This window comes from Lytechinus pictus, chromosome 7 (genome assembly GCF_037042905.1).
Source record: "Lytechinus pictus isolate F3 Inbred chromosome 7, Lp3.0, whole genome shotgun sequence".
Taxonomy (NCBI): Eukaryota; Metazoa; Echinodermata; class Echinoidea; order Temnopleuroida; family Toxopneustidae; genus Lytechinus; species Lytechinus pictus.
Window position 1 is genome coordinate 35,646,929 of NC_087251.1, and position 20,293 is coordinate 35,667,221.

The window sequence follows — 20,293 nt, forward strand, 5'->3', positions numbered from 1 at the left end:
ATCAACATCAAAGTGGTTTTAATAAAAATGGAAAATCGATCTAGTTCAAACAGTGTCAGTTGTGGGAACGATCTAAAATGTGTTCGAACGGAATTTAATGCAATCAAAGTATTTATGAAAAAAGTGCTTAATTCTGGTGCAGTGCTGAAAAAAATGACAAAACAAGCACGACATTCTAGACAGGTGTCGGATCTTTTCCCGACATCTGAAAACAGAGACTTCTTCCGTTACAGTGACGAAAACTACGATGCATTTTAGCCTTATCACCATTTACTTGAACTAGATATATAGCTCGCTGAGAAAGGTGTGTTACATTGACATGATTATAGGGTTGAACTAAAAATACGAGGCATCTGTAACCTGGACTATCGTACTTGGATTATTTGTATCACTAATTTTGTCTAATTAACCCATCAACATGTCATGGTTTTATTAACTTTTTTGTCTTGCAGATGAATCGCCCACGATCGTGGTTGATGGGAAGACTTTAATTTTTAAGAACATTGTGACAATCAATATTAGCGATGTAAACACATTTCATGTTGGAGACGTTTTTCACCATGACCATACTCATGTGGAACATGGCGGAACTACAATATTCGAGGGTGAGATCGTGTTTTTTTTCTTTTGATGGAGATTAGACCTATCATTAGTTATGTGTTTATGGAATCTAGCAGATGTATTAGGCTCTTTACATAGCTCATATCGATATCTCGATCTGTCCCTCTCTTTCCCTTTCCCTATACTATTTCCCATCTTTCTCTCTCTTTTTTTTCTCTCTTATTCTGGACAGGGAGGACAATACTTTTTTCACAGTACTTTTCTCAGCAAGATCGTGCACTATGTTTACATAATGTTTACATCTGTGCCCTTGTTTGCATACTGCTATACTTGCCTTTATAAAATCATATATATAGTTTGTCATTTTTCCAGTGAGAGACAGACAAATTTACGTATTCTATAAATTCAGATAAGCATCTTGATTATTCAAAATCAAGAATCGTTTCTCCTTTTTTTTAGAAATGGAAGTGGAAGCAGGCATCGAGCCTTTACCAGATTCTGCTACAACGGGAGAGGTTGATGCTGATGCTACTCCTGAAGCTGATGAACTCCTGCAGATAGTTTTCGCGAATCGCAACAATGTGGAAAAATGGAAAGAGAACAGAGACCTTTGCGCCAAATTAATGTCCCTCTTTGAACAACAAGGTGCCCTTCTCAGTAAGGCTCAGTTTGACTCCATTCATTTCTTCGTTCGTATCATGGTTGGGCCAAACAAGGATGCCTTCATTCAAGCCTGTACAGACCGTAACAGCACCTTATTCCAAGGCTTGACAAGTCTCCTAGTAACTCCAGAACTCGAAGAAGCTGCTGGAATAAGAATAAGACTAAGATTGGCCGTCAAAGACACACCAGCAAAAGATGTCTTGTCGGCACCAAAAGGTACCTTAGCTTGATACAAAATAATTTATTATTCTCATAAGCCTGTATTTTAAGAAGCCACAGAGCTTCCCTCTTTAACACTTTTTCTGATGCACCCTTGCAATGTTCATAAATACTATGCTACAAGAAGAATAATATACCTGAAGGCAACAAAAAATAATCGATGACATTATGATAATGTGATTACTTACTCATTTTGAACTTCTCCTTGTAAGCATGGGGTATATTATACAATTTAGGCGCCGCTTAAAAAATTGTACACTGATATAATATTAGCAAAAGTAAAGGAAAGACTATCCCCCAGCAAAGCACAATCATATCATCTTTTACTACCCTTTTCCCAACAACTTCGCCGGTTTAAAATAATCAGCAGTGCGCTGCCTGCATATAACTGGCGCCAATTAAGAATAATCAGCACCACCTAAATCTAAATCGGCGCCGGACAAGAATAATCACCGCCATTTGGTTATAAATCGGCGCCAGACAAGAAAAATCGACGCTGCTTGAGTTCTTAACCGGCGCCGATCAAGGATAATCAGCGCCACCTAAATCTAAATCGGCGCCCGACAAGAATAATCAGCGACATCTGGTTATGAATCGGCGCTGCCAGAGTCTTAACCGGCGCCGATCAAGAATAATCGGCTCCACCTAAATCTAAATCGGCGCCGGACAAGAATAATCAGCACCACCTGGTTAAAAATCGGCGCCAGTCAAGAATAATCGGCGCCAGTCGATTATGAATTGCCTCTGCCTGAATCTTACGTGACGTCGGTAAAAATAATCAGCACTACTTGTTCTAAATCAGCGCCGGTCAAGACAAATCGGCGCTGCCTTTGTCTTAACAGGCGCCACCTAAATTTAAATCGGCGCCGGTCAAGAATAATCGCCGGTAGAATAATGAAGAAGGGCCTATTGCCAACCAAATCTAGATCGGCGCCGGTCAAGAATGATCAGCGACACCTGGTTATACATTTTATTGTTGAATGGTCATAACAAAGCCTCGCATGCCCTTACATAGTGGACTGGGGCGGGGGAGTTGCACAAAGATGTCATGAAATCTTTAATTTGTTATTTAAACAATTTCAAAATCATACAAAAGCGTAGAGCAAATCCTTTAATTTTTATCTTATTTTCCAATGCTTTAATAAAAAAAAAGGTCAGTCACTTTTCTTCTTTACACATTCCACATTGTGCCACCTCTATGGCCTTTAGTGTAATACAGCTACTATAGTGTTTTATGAAGATGATTCGATATTTAGTCCAAAACTTTGCTAAAACCCGTTGCTATTACCGGGAGTGTATGATTACGCAACCAGACGTATATTCGTTAGACCTTAAACCACTAAATATCATTTTCAATGTATCGTCCCACCAATAAAAGTATTGGGGGGGGGGCAAACATCGTTTTGCCCCCCCCCCCCCCCCAATAATTCCGCATGTGCAAAAATAAAATAAGATGGTAATGTTACACAGAAATCAGCAAGCGAGATTGAGCTACACAACCCGTTCTTTATTTAAAATCGTGCTCAAATTGTCAGCTTTTCAGATTGGAATATAAATATTTTCAGCTCGCGCTTCGCGCTCGCATCATTTCTGTAGCAAAACCCCATACTTTTCATGATTAAATAGGTGAATAGAATGTTCCGTTTTCAGTTATAAACCTCAAAAGAACTCCCGCTTCGATTTGCAATAATCGTTTGTTGGATATAAGCTTGTTCTTTATTAAAAACGTCCATTAAACTGTCATTTTTTTCAGATCGAAATATCAAAATTTTAAGCGCGCGCTTCGCGCTCGCATCTATTCTCTTTTTTAGATACCCATCTTAATCATTGGTACCAAAAATGCTAAGAATATCAAGCTTTCTGGTCAGAATATAAAGAAATTTCAGATCGCCCTCGGCACTCGCATTATCTGTGTAGTGAGATATGTATTCTCCTCATGAGTTACTACAAACAGTCTTTAAAAGGCACCTTTTTCCTGTTTTCAGGTCAGTGTACTAAAAAATTTCAAATTCCCGATCAGTTGTTGTGAAAACACATTTTTTCCTTAACATTTCATGAAAACTATGAAAAATGTGCAAATGTGAGATGTGCACCAAGTACTTTTATTACACTTGTAAAAAAAATAATAATCGCCCCATTGAGCAGCTCGGTCCGTTTACTCTATCGTTTTTATTTTTTTTTCAAAAATATGTTTGAGTCTTGCCCCCCCCCCCACCCCCCCCCCCCCGGAAATATTATCTGCGTGTGGTCATGCAAAATGGAATGACTGGAAATCCTACATTTTGAAAAGAGCATTTTCTTTTATTTCTTTCTTCTTTTCTCTCGATAAGAAGAAAATGCTATGCTTCGGAGCGGCTTTCTTAGTTCTTTTTCTCAATAAGATGAAAATGCTATGCCCTGGAACGGAAATTTGAGTGTAAAAATGGGGGTCCCCTCCGCGGCACATACCCACTATGCATTATATACTGAGTGCCCCCCCCCCCCGGTGCATAGGTCTAATGAAAAAAAATGTAAAAATAATCCTCCGTGCCTTAAGTTTCATGAGTCATGTGAGTCGGGTAGATAAGTCAGTTTTTTTAAGGTCATGGCCAGTAGCGTACCGTGACTCGGAGGAGACAAAGCATTGGGGGGGGGCAAAGCATTGTTCACAGACAATGCAGTGCCCCCCCCCCCCCAGTGCTTTGTCTCCTGCGGTTCACGGTACGCTACTGGTCATGGCTGTACACAGTGGGGGCAGTCGCTCCCCCTCCCCCCCCAAAAAAAAAATTTTGAAAACTCACATTTTCACTGCAGATTTTCAAAAAATTCACAAAAATTATGCTCAAAGTCCATTATTTTTTCTTAACAAATAATAAGCTTGGTAGCTTCGCTCCCTCACTTTTGAGATTTTTTCCAAAAGGTTTACGCGTGCTGCCCCCCCCCCCCCCCACCCCAGCGAAAAAGTTCTGCATACGGCCATGTTTCGCTCCGCCGCCCCTGGCTCATGCCGAGGCATGGCGTCCGTCGTAATTTAATCTGTTTGTTTAAAAATGAACTAGGTGTGGGCTTCAAGCCTTCTACACAAACTTTGAACCTCAAAAAATATGCTAATTTATGCGCATTTTTTCATAATTCACAAACACTGCTTATCTATGATTTCTTGACCGATTTTGATTTTTTTCCCATCTGGGACAGACATGTCCCACGACAGATTTCTATTCTTTCTTTATTTCATTTTTATCTTCTGCAGCCTTGCAGTGTTCTTAAGTGCTTCTCTTGTTTTTTTTTTCTTTTTGCTTTTCCTTCCTTAAAATTTACATTCGCTCATGTCATTGTACCTTCATTTCATGTTTCTTTTCATCCCTTTAATTTTTTTTCCTTTTATCCATCCCCGTTCCTTTTTGTGTTATTTCTCACATATTCATATATTCCTATTTCCTTTCCATCTTTCCTTCCTTTTCCTTTCTTTTCTTGTTTTCCTGTTTTCTTTTTCATTTCTTTTCCAATTTCATTATTTCCCTCCTCTCCTTTCAATGTTTGAATATACATATATATATACAGTATATATATATATATATATGTAACAATGGAGGGGGAACTTATGCATTCTTAAGATTTCAATTTCTACCACTTGAACCACTAGCGTACCTAAGGGGGGGGGGCAGGGGGGCAGACTGCCCCCCCCCCCTGACGAGTTACAAGCAAAAAAAAAGAAGCGAAAAGGGAAAGAAAAAAGAAAAGAGGAAAAAGGAAAGAGAAAAAAGGGGGAAGGGGAAAAAGAGTTTAAGAGAAAGGGGGAAACAAAAACTGGACTGCGGACTGTCGGAAAAAATATAAACTGTCGGGCACACGGGGCTGTTCCAACTGATTCGGTTTTTTAGTTCCACCATCTTTGTTGGTAAATGTCAATTAAACTGTACACTTTTATCGGTATATTGTGATTTTTACGCAATGCGACTTTTAGAGCTCTCTAGTACCGATAGTGAGGACGGACTGGTCTGACCAGGGACAGGAAAAAGGTAGAGAACAACTTTTAGGTAATGTAATTATAACAATAAAAATTTCGCTCGCGCTTTGCGCTCGCATCAATTTTTTTAGTTGGATATTTAAGATAAATGTCTAGTTTTTAGGTTAAAATATCAAAAAATTTCAGCTCGCACTTCGCGCTCGCGTCAATTGATTAGTTAAAAACCAATTTGTTCACCGTTACAAAAAGTGCTTAGGCCGGAATATCAAAATTTTTAGCTCGCGCTTCGTGCTCACATATAACTGTTTAGGTATATCCATCCTGTTCATAGTTAAATGAAGTGTTTAGAATGTCCGGTTTTCAGGTCGGAATATAAAGAATAAAAAATATATCATTAGAAACCAATTTGTTCACGGTTATAAAAATTGCTTAGAATATCATGTTCTTAGGTCGGAATACAAAATAAGTGTCAGCTCGAGCTTCGCACTCGCATAAAATTCCATCCTGTTCATAATTAAATGAAGTGATCAGAATGTAAAGTTCTCAGGTCGCTTCGCGCTCACACCAATTAATTGTTTTTAACTACCATCTTGTTCATAGTTCCAAAAAAAAGGGTGCTTAGAATGTCCACTTTTCAGGGGGGAATATCTCAAATTTTCAGCTCGCTCTTCGCGCTCGTATCAATTTATTATTCAGTTAGAAACCAATTTGTTCATGGTTACTAAAAGTGCTTAGAATATCAAGTTCTTAAGTCGGAATATCAAAAGTTTTAGTTCACACTTCGCGCCCGCACGACTGTTTAGATACCCATCCTGTAAAACTGCTTAGAATGTCTAGTGTCCAGTTAGGAATATCAAAATTTTTAGCTCGCGCTTCGCGCTCGCATAATTAATTAAGTAATATACCCATCACCATTCAGAATTAAGTGCACAAAATGTATCATTTTAGGTCTAAATTTTTAGAAAAAAATTCAGCTCGCGCTTCGCGCTCGCAATTACTATTTTTATATTATTATTTTTAACCGATTTCAATGTCAAATACCTCTTTTATAATGTCTCCAAATGAGCAGATGGGAACATAATGTAAACACCTTCAAAGGGGAATAAAAGAAGTATTTTAGTATAAAAATTGTAATTACCACTTGATAGAAATATATCGATCACGATCCAATACATATCATTTCTGGAATGATATACAAAAAAAAGAATTAATTTTGACAATAAAGTGCAATCGCCCGATAGCAAATATCAGAAGTAGCAAGATCCCAACAGTTTTTGGGGCACCCCCTGGGTAACATTTCCCACCTTCAGTGCCACTGCCAGACCTACACATCCAAACGTGTATGGGAGGGAGGGGGTGGGCTGCAAAATGCAGGGCAACGAGGAACTGCGAGGTGACCAAATATCATCGTGTATTGGTAATTTTATGACCGAATGTATAATTTCTGCACGTTTCACATCATGTAAAAAGGCTAAATAATAATTGAAAAAAAAATGTTTGCTCGCTTCGAATTTGAGCAATTATTATTATTATCATTATTATTATTATTATTAAAATATTATTATTATTATCATTATCATTATTTATTACTATTTGACAGAATTTAAAACAAATCAATTTAACTCTTCAGTTCCAATGATAAAAATATTTGTTAAAGTAACAAAAAAATTAGACACTGGATGACCAAATAATTAACCAAATAATTGTAAATCTCGGACCCGGTTTATACCAGTGAAATCTTTGATCTTCTTCATTTTTATTTTTTAACAGAATATTCTCCTGTCCCATTCAAAACCCTCCCAGAGATGAGCACAGACGAGGTCAAGAAATGGCTGATTGAGGAAGTGCGTATATCTATCAGCATAGCTGATAAATTAGCAGAAGCGTGTGTAGATGGGGAGCTTTTGCTACGATATGAAGATCAGCATTTACAAAAGGATTTCCAATTGCCTACTGGAGTAATGCGAAAGATAATGTATGCTAGAGATGATCATATGAAAAAGCGTGCTCATGCACAAGCACTTCTCGCACCTGCATCAGAATGTTCCGACAACTTAAACAAAGGCGCCGGATCGACGGGGAATGTACATAGATCTCCCTCATCAGCTGGAACACAGGAAAGTGAAAGTAATGCGCAGATCACTGAACTTACAGCATCAGTGAAGAAGTTGAATGCGCAAGATGGCGACCTGCTGGGTAAATCAGTGGCGGTAGAAATGTCTCAACCAGCACCACTTTCCAAAGAAGAAGAATCAGCCAGAGAAGCAACGCTGCGATATCTCCTGACAGGCGATGAGAATGGATCCTTAGACAGTTCTTTCCATCCCATTCTTGTGGTAAACAAAGAATCATGTGGTGGCAAATCAGAAAGTCTCGAGGATAGGCTTGGTTTTGTTTCTTTGGTTAACTGGAATGCAGTCTTTGACTGCAATTCAAACTCTATTCAGAATGGTGTCTGTTCAATGGTAGAAAGAAAACGGGAAATAAAGCTTCTTCTACCAGAGACATTCAATAAAGAAACGTCACCCGAAGAAGTAGATTTCAACGATGTCCCTTCCTGGATATTTGCAAATGGACGAGATGATCTTGAAGAATTACAAAGCCCGAGTCTTGCTTCGGATTGGAATGAAAAGTATGGCGCTGGAGTTGATCGTGCAATAGATTTTTTTGCCATGAATGCAATTCCTAAGGAAAGAGCAGTCATTGTTTTTCTTCTTCTTTCGAGAGACAGCGTGCAGGTAATGAGTGATATCTTCAAGAAATTACAGTCATCTTTGCAAGGTCATGGGACATTCACATTCATTGCAGAAAGTCGGAAGCTTTTCGAAGTTTGGGCAGATGAGGTCAAGAAGTGGTTACCACGAGATCAACTAGAGAAGAGAAGCTTCATTGGTACTTCATGGAAACGTGTCAATTGTTTCTTCCAGAAGCAGTTTGGAAAATTTGCAATTTTTCCAGCAGAATTGCCATTGTCAGATGGTAAGACATGCATTCTACCTGACAAGAAACGTTCTCAATGGCTCAACATAGATGTTCTTCCGTCAAATGAGTGTGAAAACACAGCCTTGGAGGAAGAGGGTCCAGAATTTCAAAAATTTGTTTCTGAGCAAGAGTTGGCTTTTTACCAAGGAAACCCAGTTTCTTGGTGGAACTTTCACCTAACCGAAGGTAGAGGAAAGAGACAACAATTCAACCAAGTTTTACGACGTAAAGTCAGTAAATCATTGAATACCTTAGTGAAGTCAAAGTTGGTCCCTCCAAATCCCAATGATGGGTCGGGTTCTATCGTTACAATAACTATCTTTCATGAACCAGGGTCGGGGGCGAGCACTGCTGCAAAACAAGTCCTATGGGATTTCCATCGACAGTTCCGATGCATTATTGTTCAACGAGCAGTATTACCAACGGTTGACGAAATACTTCAAGTATGCCATTATGGGTACGAAAGTTTGGGAAAGGCTCCTCCAGTCCTTGTCTTGTTTGATGATGCAGACGATGCAGAGGTTATCGACTTAATTGCACAACTTGAAGTAGCAACTAACAACAGAGACTCTTTGTCGATAATAATGCTTCACTGCAAAAGAACACCTGATCCTGAGCTTGAAGCAAAGGACAATGGTATGAATTCTGTTGTCATAGAGCACAAGCTTGATGACCGAGAACGAAAGTGGTTCGATGACAAATTCAAGGAATACGATGAAGAATATAGTTTGAGCCCAGAGAAGTTGATTGGATTCATGGTAATGAAAGAAGAGTGCAACCCAGATTACATTCGAAGAATTGTATCAAACATCTTACCTGAGGTTGAAGGGAATGAAACTCGGCTGCTAAAGTACATGGCAGTTATCAACATGTTCATGGGAGATTTTGGAATGCCCGTCTCCTGCTGTGATGAATTCATGAACGTTGGAAGGAAAGTAGAAATATCTCGGGGAAGATACAAACTACAATATGTTCCATGGGAGAATCTCCTTTCACATGCGACTTGCCTTCTCCTCGTCCCAACAAGAGTGCATACAAGATCTGGTCCTACAAAAGCAATCAAGTTAGTTAACCCTGTCCTCGCAACAGAGGTTGTTAAGCAAATTGTAGAAGACAGTGGACAGTCAATCGGGGACATCGTCAGAGAGCTGATACATCATTCCCGAATCCTTGACTCAAGGGCTTACACAAAGATGTACCTCATTGACAAAATCCGGGGGTTACTAGTACGGCGGAGGAAGATTGCAAATGACTGGAGTGAACAAAGTCAATTCTCCCCTTTGATAGAGCATATTCTCACTGAAAACCCATCGTTGGCCTTCCAACTTCTAGAAGAAACTTCCGAGTTATTCAAGAATGGACATATCGCACAACAGCTGGCGCGCTTGTACAAATGGCATGGAGACCTTGTTGAAGCTGCACGATGTGCGAAGATGGCAACTGACTTTCAGAGTGACAATCCTTACTATTGGGATACACGAGGCAGGATTGCTATAGACGTTATGAAGAGCTATAAGAAGAAGTACAACGAAACGCCTCTTGATGAATCTGATGCCTTTCAATTGATGAATCTACTACATGAGGGAATGGATGTCTTCAAGAGGTGTCAAGATCTTCTAAGGGTGGAATATAATCAGTTTTCTACATATGCTGGTTACTCCGGTGAGCTCAAAGTTATATTCCAATTCCTTCATATAATGGAGGAACGCGTGGTACCATTTTGTCTTTCATCAAGACATTGTGTACAACAGCTGAAGGTATACTTCTTGACTGACGAAGAGCTTCAAGGACTCAGTGAGTTCTGGAAACAACACAGACATAATCTCAAGGAATTGCCAAAGAGAGCTGATCTCACGCTTCATAGCATTGAGGATCTCATGACATTCAGCAAAAGTATAACAAGGACCAAGCAAAATCCTGAAGACGAACTGCGCATGAGGAAAACTGAGAAGAACAAGTTCTATCTGGATATGCTTAGATACTTCACAGTAGACATAGAGCAGTCTCCACCCAAGTCTGTCCAGGTAAATCCTGTATCAATGAATGAATGGAGAAGAGCACAAGTGAGAACATTGAACGCCGATTCGTTCTTTTCAATATTCAAACTGGCACAGCATGGTCAGGTAGATCCTCTGAAGAAAGTTCAAGGTATTCTCAACGCAAATCATCCCAAAAATTCATTTGATCTAAAAATTTTGGTTTGTCTTTCGTTCGCCTTGTCCTCATTAGATCACGAAGAGGTTGACTACAATGGGATAATCAGACAAGTGCAGAATCTGAATGAAATCGACCATAGCTTGTATGGTGCTTTCTTCGCTCTGATGTTAGCCTGGCCAAGAGATGACCCAAATGCCAGAAGTAGCGATGTTGGGATGACCACGCTGAAAGCGATTGTGATTCTAAGAGAGAAATGGGACAACTTGCTTAGAATGAATTCAGAGAAACAATCATCTCAGACGAGGTATGATAAATCACTTCCGCGTTCCAATATAATAGTGAGAAAACCGCTCACACAGTTTCTACTGGCTCAGGGAGAAGGTTTGCGGGCATTCGTTCACATCAACATGTTCAACGCAACACAGTCTACACTGGAAGGTGAAAAGCACAGATTCTGGTCAAGAGAAGAAGTGAAAGAGCGAATGTTGCGCTTAGAGGGGACCATTCAAGATAGAGAGAGGATCGTTTACATAACCCCAGCAAAAGAAATTATCTACATCAGGCTATCTGCGAGATGGCACTGTCAACCAAGTCAAGAGAAAGTCTCCTTTTACCTTGGCTTCAATTTCCTTGGACCGGTAGCATACGATGTGTGCGAAAAGGATCGCAAGCCAGTCCCAATTCTTGTGAAAACTCACCATCAGACATATCCTGGATATCTTTTGGGCAGACTTAGCAACCTCGAAAGGAGAAAAGAGGGCATTCAAACTACATTGGATGAAATAGAGTACTTGTCCAAGAAACGAAGAAACAGGCAAAAACTCACAGTTGATGATGTAAGTTCAATTCTTCCATTAAAATTCTGCAAATTAATTCATCAGATACAAACCTCAACTTAAGTCCTTACCCTACTTCTTATACTTACCCAATACAATATCACAATAACAATTATCCCTATGCATTCAGAAAAATAGAGGCAGGGTCAATTGCCACGGGAGCGAAGGTTAAAAAATGAAGTCTGCCTATATTTTCTTTGTGGGGGTATTTCGTTTCAGGTAACGAGTATCTTTATACAGAACACAGAGAATTGATAAAATGAGAAAGCCAGGAATTTGAACAATTGCCGACCCGTAAATATCAGATCACGATCTTATAATGATTTTTTTTTATTTAATAGTAAAGTATGTGATATGGTAGTGATAATGATAACAATGACAACAATGCCATTATTGATAATGATTTGAATGACAGCAATGATAATAATAATAAAGGTATTGAAAATATTGATGAGTGGAGAGCTACGGACTTGCCTGTTTTGAAGAAAAAAGCTACCCATCGCTTTTCTTTTCTCGCTCTTCTATAATTCAGTGCTTTAACTCTCCTTTATGTCAATTTCGAAAACACTCCCTGTGAATCCTGATTTTTTTTCCATTTGTTTTGGGATTTTATTTACAGCTGACATTAATTCGGACCAAACCTAAGCTGGATGCAGAACTCCTGGACATTGAGGCGCAGATTCAAGATGAGCTCGACAAAAACGACGACGAAGACGAAACATTTACTCTCGTAACAAAGCGGAAGAGGGGATACAAGGTGATGAGTATTGAGTCATAAAAAGAGCATGTATCTCTGTCACATAGTGCAATAGAAGAATGTCCAACAGACGAGTAGAAGATTGTGATCCCGTTACATAAACCTAGTATTCGATAACAATTTCAAAATTACTGCGACAAATTTATCAGACGATCCATAATATGTTGATTTTGTGCAGATCCTAACAGCTTTCTTTTGTAGTAAAAGTAAATGGTCGAAGTTGGTTTTACTACAGTTTCCCCAGATAAAGTTACAATAATTGATATATGGTTTATCATGAGAAGGGAATGCTCTGGCAAAAAAAATATTTCAATTTGTATAATATTCCAATTCCTTTAGCCATTGATGAGGATATATTGCTTACGTGTTGGCTCCACACACTAAGGAAAAATAGGTTTAACTTTGCACCTTCAAAGGTGCAAAGTTGCACATATGAGGTGTAGAATTGCACCCCAAATGTTCTTATTTGCATCTTCAAGAGAAATACAAAGTTGTACCTTTCCAAAAAATACAAAGTTGCACCGTAAAGGTGCTCCTAGTGTGCCATCTACTCTGCACCTTTAAAGGTTGGACCTATTAAGACGGCCACGGATCCAACTTGCCTCGGTTTTCCTATCAGGATGCCACCGTGCCTGGCCGTCCACTTCATCTTTTTTGCCAAATTTTCAGGTGGTTACGGAATTCTGCGATACACGTAATCAGGGTAAGTGATTTCTAACTCTACCTTTAATTCGGCAATAATTAATTGGCACAAACAGGAAAGAGAAATGGTGGATCGTGTGTATTCGGTAACACACCTAAAACAATTGCCAAGCTGGTTCCCCGTATAAAAGGATTTACAAAAAGCTTATTGAAACAGTTACTAAAATATTGTATATTGTATTATATATATTATTGTACTACATAAGAAATATTTGTTCATAACTTTATGAAACATCATTTGCTTATGACCTATTGACCTATATGTTCATCATTCTTGGTGCTCGCATTGTCTGTTTAATGAGATATAATTTATAATCCTGTTTTTACGAAACCATCCCATTTTCAAGTCCATACACAACAAAGATATTTCCTCGTACTTCGAGTTATTATTGTTTTATGTAGTGACATATACTTCTTTTTAATGACTACTTAAAAGTGATTGTCTGAATACAAATCATTTCCAGTCCGTGGAAGCGTCGTGATGTAGCGGTTCTGACTATCGCCATGCAATCAGAGGGTCGTGTGTTCGAATCTCACCACGGCCTAGCGTCCTTTGGCAAGGCGTTAATCCACACTTTGCTACTCTCCACCAAGGTGTTAAATGGGTACCCGGTAGGATGCGAAAGCCTATGTAGTATGCCTAGCAATTGAGCTTGGAACTCTTGTTTGTATGCTCCCCAGGGAGTGGAGAAAGTACATACATTGTGTGCGATGACCGGGTATTAATAATTGCAATGTAAAGCGCTTAGAAACAAAGTGTAATAAGCGCTATATAAATGTAACTATTATGATTTAATATCATTTCGCATAATTGGATTAGTGAGATGTGTCTGCTCTTCATAAATTCCTACAAATAGTCCTTAAAATGTTCCCTTTTCTGGTCTGAATATCAAAATAACAAAAATCTTCAGCTCCCGCTTCGCGCGCGCATCATTCGGTTAGTGAATTACGTATGGCCTTAGTGAATTCCTAAGGACAAGCCTTAGAATGTCCCTTTTCAGGTCTGAATTTCAAAAAAAAATTCAGCTCGCGCTTCGCGCTCGCAATATTTGATTAGTGAGATACGTATCATGTTCATGATAACAATGATTTTAAAAGTTCTTCATGTTTTTAGGTGAAATTCTAACAAAATCAACAAGCGCTTAGCGCTCGCATTATATGACTATGGTAAGGTGTGTATATATGCTCTTTATGAATTCCTAGGAAATAGTCCTTGAAATGTCCCTGCTTAGGGTAATATATAAAAATTCAGCTTTCGCTTTTCACTCGCATTGTATATGTTTAATGAGACAAATACGTATCATGATTACAAAATTTGCTTATAATGTCCCTTTTTTAGGTCTGAATAGCAAAACTTTTCAGCTCGCGCTTCGCGCTCGCATTATTTTATCAGTGAGGTATATATCCTTTTTAATTGCACATTCCTTAAAATGTCTCTATTAGGTGGGTATATCTGGCAATCTAGCACGCTTCGAACGCCCACTAGGTGACTCCGAAATTTTGCCGGTGCCCCCCCCCCCCCCATGCCGTGACCCAAGGTACGCCACTCCCTTTATCCTTTAGATTTTTTAGATGTTAAGACTTCACCTATCTAAGGCTTCATATTTTTCACACACACGTACACTGTTAAAGGGCAAGTCCACCCCAGGAAAAAAGTTTATTTGAATCAATAGAGAAAAATCAAACAAGAAAAATTTCATCAAAATCGGATGTAAAATAAGAAAGTTATGACATTTTAAAGATTCGCTTAATTTTCACCAAACGGTTATTATGCACAACTCAGTGATATGCAAATGAGAGAGTTGATGATGTCACTCACTCACTATTTCTTTTCTTTTTTGTTTGAATTATACAATATTTTGATTTTTACAGATTTGACGATAAGGACCCTCTTGGTCGAACCACAAAATATTAAAACATTGGTCATTCCACATGTTCAGGGAGGAATAAATCTTTGTTTCACATGCCAATAAGGAGAAAATTGAAATATTTCATATTTCATATAATAAAATACAAAAGAAATAGTGAGTGGGTGATGTCATCAGTCCCCTCATTTGCATACCGACCAAGATGTGCATATAACTGTTTTGTGAAATTAAGCAAAACTTTAAAATATCATAACTTTCTTATTTTGCATCCGATTTTGATGAAATTTTCAGTGTTATGCTTGTTTGATTTTTCTCTTTTTATTCAAATCAACATTTTGTTGGGGTGGACTTGTCCTTTAATTAAATAAAGCTGTATATTATTCAATTGTATAGTACTTCTTTCTTTTATTATGTTTATACATACAACTTTAAGGAACAAACGAAACGCCAAATACACGATATTCTTTTCAATTTCAACCTTTACATGATATAGTTGACCTGAACAATATGATAACAAACCAGCATGTGGGCGCGTCGTTGTCTAGTGGTTCTGACTCTCGCCTTTCACACAGAGGTTCGTAGGCTCAAATCCTAGCCATGGCGTGTTTTTTTTTCAGCGAGAAATGTATCCACACTGTGCTGCACTCGACCCAGGTGAGGTGAATGGGTACCCGGCAGGATTAATTCCTTGAATGCACGAGTGCTGAAAGGCAGCTCGAGCTAAAGCCGGGAAGTAATAATAATAGTATAACAACAATGTGCCTCGGAATAGATTGTTTGTCGATAGATGGCGCTATACAAATGCCTATTATTATTATTACATTTAAATTTTCATAACAATCGGATGTAAAGTAGGTTATGGCACTTTAAAATTACATTTATAGCTTTACACGACAGTTATAGATGCACAACACAGGAAACTTGTTCCTGTCTGCATTTAACCATTACAAAATTTTGGAGTCAAAACCTATTGTTTTTTTTACCATATTGTAGATAAAATATGAAATATTCAAAATTCCATATGATAGAATAAAAAAAAACAATAATGGTGTAACATCATGGTTATCAAATATTGGCACATATATTGATATAATTTCATGAAACTAAAGCCAAGGTGAAAGATCACTCGGGGTCAATGAAATCTTGTTTATGTTTATATATATATTTATTTTTATATATGTTTTACTTTGTTTGATTTTAGTTTTGTTTTGTAATTCGTGATATCATTATTAATGGATTATATTTCATATTATGATTTGTCAAATTAATTGTCTTACATTGCACCGGCCCCATGGAAGACCAGCAGCAACAATTATAGTTGCAACTGAATATGGGCTACCAGCCGTAATTTTATCTTGCTTGTATATGCTGTACATTTTTATTTGTAAAATTGTATATTTTTAATCTTACGGAAATAAAACAAGAACAACAACCAACTTATAGATAATTCACCTAGATTTTCAAGATGATTTTGAAATATAAGTCTTAAGTATTTTACATTTGGATATAATATTTGTCAGGTACCATCGTTTACCTCCCTTACCTAAGTATGTGTGGCCACTTGAAAACTTGTGTGAGAAAGTTACTGGATTTTACAAAGTAATGTTCATGAGTCATAATCAAATGTCATTTGAGGTCAATGAGCTTTGTATTCTTATTATCATACAAAGGCTTGCCTTTTCTCTAATTTGGAAAGTTATTCATTTAAATATGTAGGTAAATAACGAGTATCAGCCGTTATATGAGTACAATTTTACTTATTTATTCAGTTATTTATTTATTGGTTTTCTTTATTTTATACTGCAGGGTAGGCCTGTTCAGTTAAACTGCTTTCCAAAGGCGCCCTGCAGTTTAGCAACTAACTCAACATCAAAGCAATTCAATGTATTGAATACATTAAAAACAGAATACATTATATGTACATATAGAGTGAATCAATTATTATCATGGAATCATTCCATCTATATGTACATCAAGTTATTCAGTGTAATTACAAGTATGACAGTCAGAATTTAATGATTTAAAGTGTTTTTTAATGCATGGAGGGACGTGCATTTTTGTATATCACAAGGGAGCGAATTAAATAAGACGACAGCAACCTGCGAAGCAGAGTGAGACTATAGGCGCCGCTTTTCCGACGACAGCGGCGGCGGCGTTGGCGTCAACACCAAATCTTAACCGAAGGTTAAGTTTTCTAAATGAAAGCATAACTTGGAAAGTATATAGACCTAGTTCATGAAACTTTGCCATAAGGTTAATCAATATTACTAAACATCCTGCCTGAGTTTCAGGTCACATGACTAAGGTCAAAGGTCATTGAGGGTCAATGAACTTAGACCATGTTGGGGGAATCATCATCAAAATCTTAACCTAAGGTTAAGTTTTTGAAATGTCATCATAACTTAAAAAATATATGGACCTAGTTCATGCAACTTGGACATATTAAGGTTAATCAAGTATTACTGAACGTCCTGTCTGAGTTTCAAGTCACATGACCTAGGTCAAATGTCATTTAGGGTCAATGAACTTTGGCCAAGTTGGGGGTATCTGTTGAATTACCATCATAACTTTAAAAGTTTTATAGATCTGATTCATGAAACTTGGACATAAAAGTAATCAAGTATCAATGAACATCCTGTGCGAGTTTCAGGTCACATGATCAAGGTCAAAGGTCATTTAAGGTCAATTAACTTTGGCCAAGTTGGGGGTATTTGTTGAATTACCATCATAACTTTGAAAGTTTATTGGTCCAGTTCATAAAACTTGGTTATAAGAGTAATCAAGTATCACTGAACATCCTGTGCGAATTTCAGGTCACATGACCAAGGTCAATGAACCTTGGCCATGTTGGGGGTATCTGTTGAATTACCATCATAACTTTGAAAGTTTATGGATCTGATTCATGAAACTTGGACATAAGAGTAATCAAGTATCACTGAACATCCTGTGCGAATTTCAGGCCACATGACCAAGGTCAATGAACTTCGGCCATGTTGGGGGTATCTGTTGAATTACCATCATAAATTTAAAAGTTTATGGATCTGATTCATGAAACTTAGACATAAGAGTAATCAAGTATCACTGTACATCCTGTGCGAGTTTCAGGTCACATGACCAAAGTCAAATGTCATTTAAGGTCATTGAACTTTGGCCATTTTGGAGGTATTTGTTGAATTACCATCATAACTCTGTAAGTGCATTGGTCTAGCTCATAAAACTTGGACATATTAAGAGTAATCAAGTATCACTGAACATCCTGTGCGAATTTCAGGCCACATGACCAAGGTCAATGAACTTTGGCCATGTTGGGGGTATCTGTTAAATTACCATCATAACTTTAAGAGTTTGTGGATCTGATTCATGAAACTTGGACATAAGAGTAATCAAGTATCACTTTACATCCTGTGCGAGTTTCAGATCACATGACCAAAGTCAAAGGTCATTTAAGGTCATTGAACTTTGGCCATTTTGGAGGTATTTGTTGAATTACCATCATAACTCTGTAAATGCATTGATCTAGTTCATAAAACTTGGACATATTAAGATTTTGATAAAATTTTCAGCATTTTATTTTCCCTTTTTTCTTCTTCTACGGTAGCTGAAACTACAATTTCATTTTTGTTTGAATATTTTCAATTTCGGGTTGTTAAAGTTATGTATTGTATATGGAATTTTGTTATCATAATCTACGTTATCTATGTATGCTTTGCTTGTTCTGTTTACTCAGATATGTCCTTGTTGTTCTTTTTCATCATTTTGAACGATTGTAGTCTTAAATAAAGTGATGAATTACCAGGCCAAATCTACATTTTGTCATAGTCATGATAGTGGCCAAAGTAAATTGTCATATCCATTCATTTCCATATTCATTTATGTTGCATGTGTACGTACATGTTTCACATCAATGTTAGATCATGGATCCTACTAGTAGAATCCATGGTTAGATCAAATTAAAATATTTTATTGTTGTAGTTCTTTAATGATTTATCCTGGTCTTCAGGACTATTGAGGCCTATTTTCCCAATGCCTTGGCCTTGGATTTTCGTGCCTTATTCGCCTTGAAGCATTTTCAAGGCATATTATAATTTTTATTTTTAGAGAAATATAATTTGCGATGCCCTGGAACCTCGTGCTCAAAACGTAACTGTTTTTACTTTTACTGCTAAAAGAATTAAATTTATGTTGTTTGTAAATTGAATAGCGCCATCGACAAATTTCTTTGAAATTAATTCTTACGTAAATTTATTAGCTGAAGCCGGACGTTCTGTCTGATAAAAAGACACTCGATTGCTCATTGATAGATTAAAATCACGTATTTCGAATTTTGCGTAGTGAATTTTTATCGTTAATGTATTCATATTTAATGATTTTTGTGTTTATTTTATTCTGTTTGTGCCATTAATGTATTTTGAGGCAAAAACAACTATATAAATCTCACTCTTATATCACTATACAGGGTTATTATCATTATCATCATTGTTATCATTCTTATTATTCTTATCATTATCTTTATTATTATTATAAGTAGTAGTAGTAGTATAGTAGTAGTAGAAGAAGAAGCAGTAGAAGTAGTAGTAGTAGTAGTAGTAGTACTAGTAGTAGTAGTAGTAGTCTAACAAATCAATTAGATAAATTATAATTGATTTGTTATATATACTACTACTATTTCGTTATTGAATGTATATGAGAGTGATGGCCCTGTAAGTTTATGAAATGCCAAAGCACAGTAAAACTTCAGTCTACTTTTCTTCCCATGTTTATTGTCTTATTATCTGCCAGTGTCCGTTTCATGTTGTTGTGTGTTATTTCTATTTACCAAATTATTTTCATGTTATTTGTATATGCAAATGGAATCAGTGAATGATATTCATCCGCTATGTAGGTATTATCTTCGTCTGCATTTCTGGCTGCATCAGCTCATTCAATAATTCCTCAAGTAGAGCTAAGAATGGAATATTATTTTGTTATATCATGTATATTGCCAATCTAAAATCAGTCGGAACCGATGATCATCTAAGGAAGAGAGACACTTCAATTTCATATTATTAAACAAGATGATTGTTTTGTGTACTGTTAAAAGATATTTTGAAATTTGTTTCAATATGTAAAATATTAATATATTAAAGGCTGGGTAACTTAATAAACTATGTTTTCCAGCTGGTTTCAATTTAATTTCAAATTCTAATTCAGTACAACTTCAAATGGAATTATTTAAAAAAAATACATTTCTTTAAAGATCGTTCCTATCCCTATCCTGTTATCTAACTGCAACTTCCCCCTCTAAAATAAGTTTACCGTAAGCCCTTTATATATTAACTTGATTTATTCCATATTTTGCTGACATGAGCATTTATTTGAATAATTAGTTGATTTTTATCGTGTCAACATTTATATTCTTGTTGTATTGATTGCTTTTACAATTGTTTAATTGTTTCTGTTTCATTTACGCTTATTATCTACGATAAGATACAGTATCAATTTACACTTACGCTACCTTGTAGTTTGTTTGTACAATAATATTTTATGTTGTTCTATTTTATAATACAGGACCAAGATTTAAAACAGTGTCCCATTCCTATATCATTATCCTGTCAAAACATAT

General features: G+C 37.0%; 1 protein-coding gene across 1 annotated transcript; it reads left to right on the forward strand.

Moving 5' to 3' along the window:
* Window positions 1–1,042: 1,042 nt before the first annotated feature.
* LOC135154766 (sterile alpha motif domain-containing protein 9-like) lies at window positions 1,043–20,067 on the forward strand. Its single transcript, XM_064102579.1, has 3 exons — window positions 1,043–1,440; window positions 7,160–11,364; window positions 11,984–20,067. The coding sequence occupies exons 1-3, from the start codon at window positions 1,185–1,187 to the stop codon at window positions 12,140–12,142; spliced, it is 4,620 nt and encodes a 1,539-aa protein (XP_063958649.1). The 5' UTR covers window positions 1,043–1,184; the 3' UTR covers window positions 12,143–20,067.
* Window positions 20,068–20,293: the final 226 nt, after the last annotated feature.

Coding starts and splice junctions, on each gene's coding strand:
- LOC135154766 (XM_064102579.1), top strand. CDS start 1,185: ATGTCCCTCTTTGAACAACAAGGTGCCCTTCTCAGTAAGGCTCAGTTT. Junction 1,441..7,159: donor TGTCTTGTCGGCACCAAAAG/GTACCTTAGCTT, acceptor ATTTTTTAACAG/AATATTCTCCTGTCCCATTC. Junction 11,365..11,983: donor AAAAACTCACAGTTGATGAT/GTAAGTTCAATT, acceptor TTTTATTTACAG/CTGACATTAATTCGGACCAA.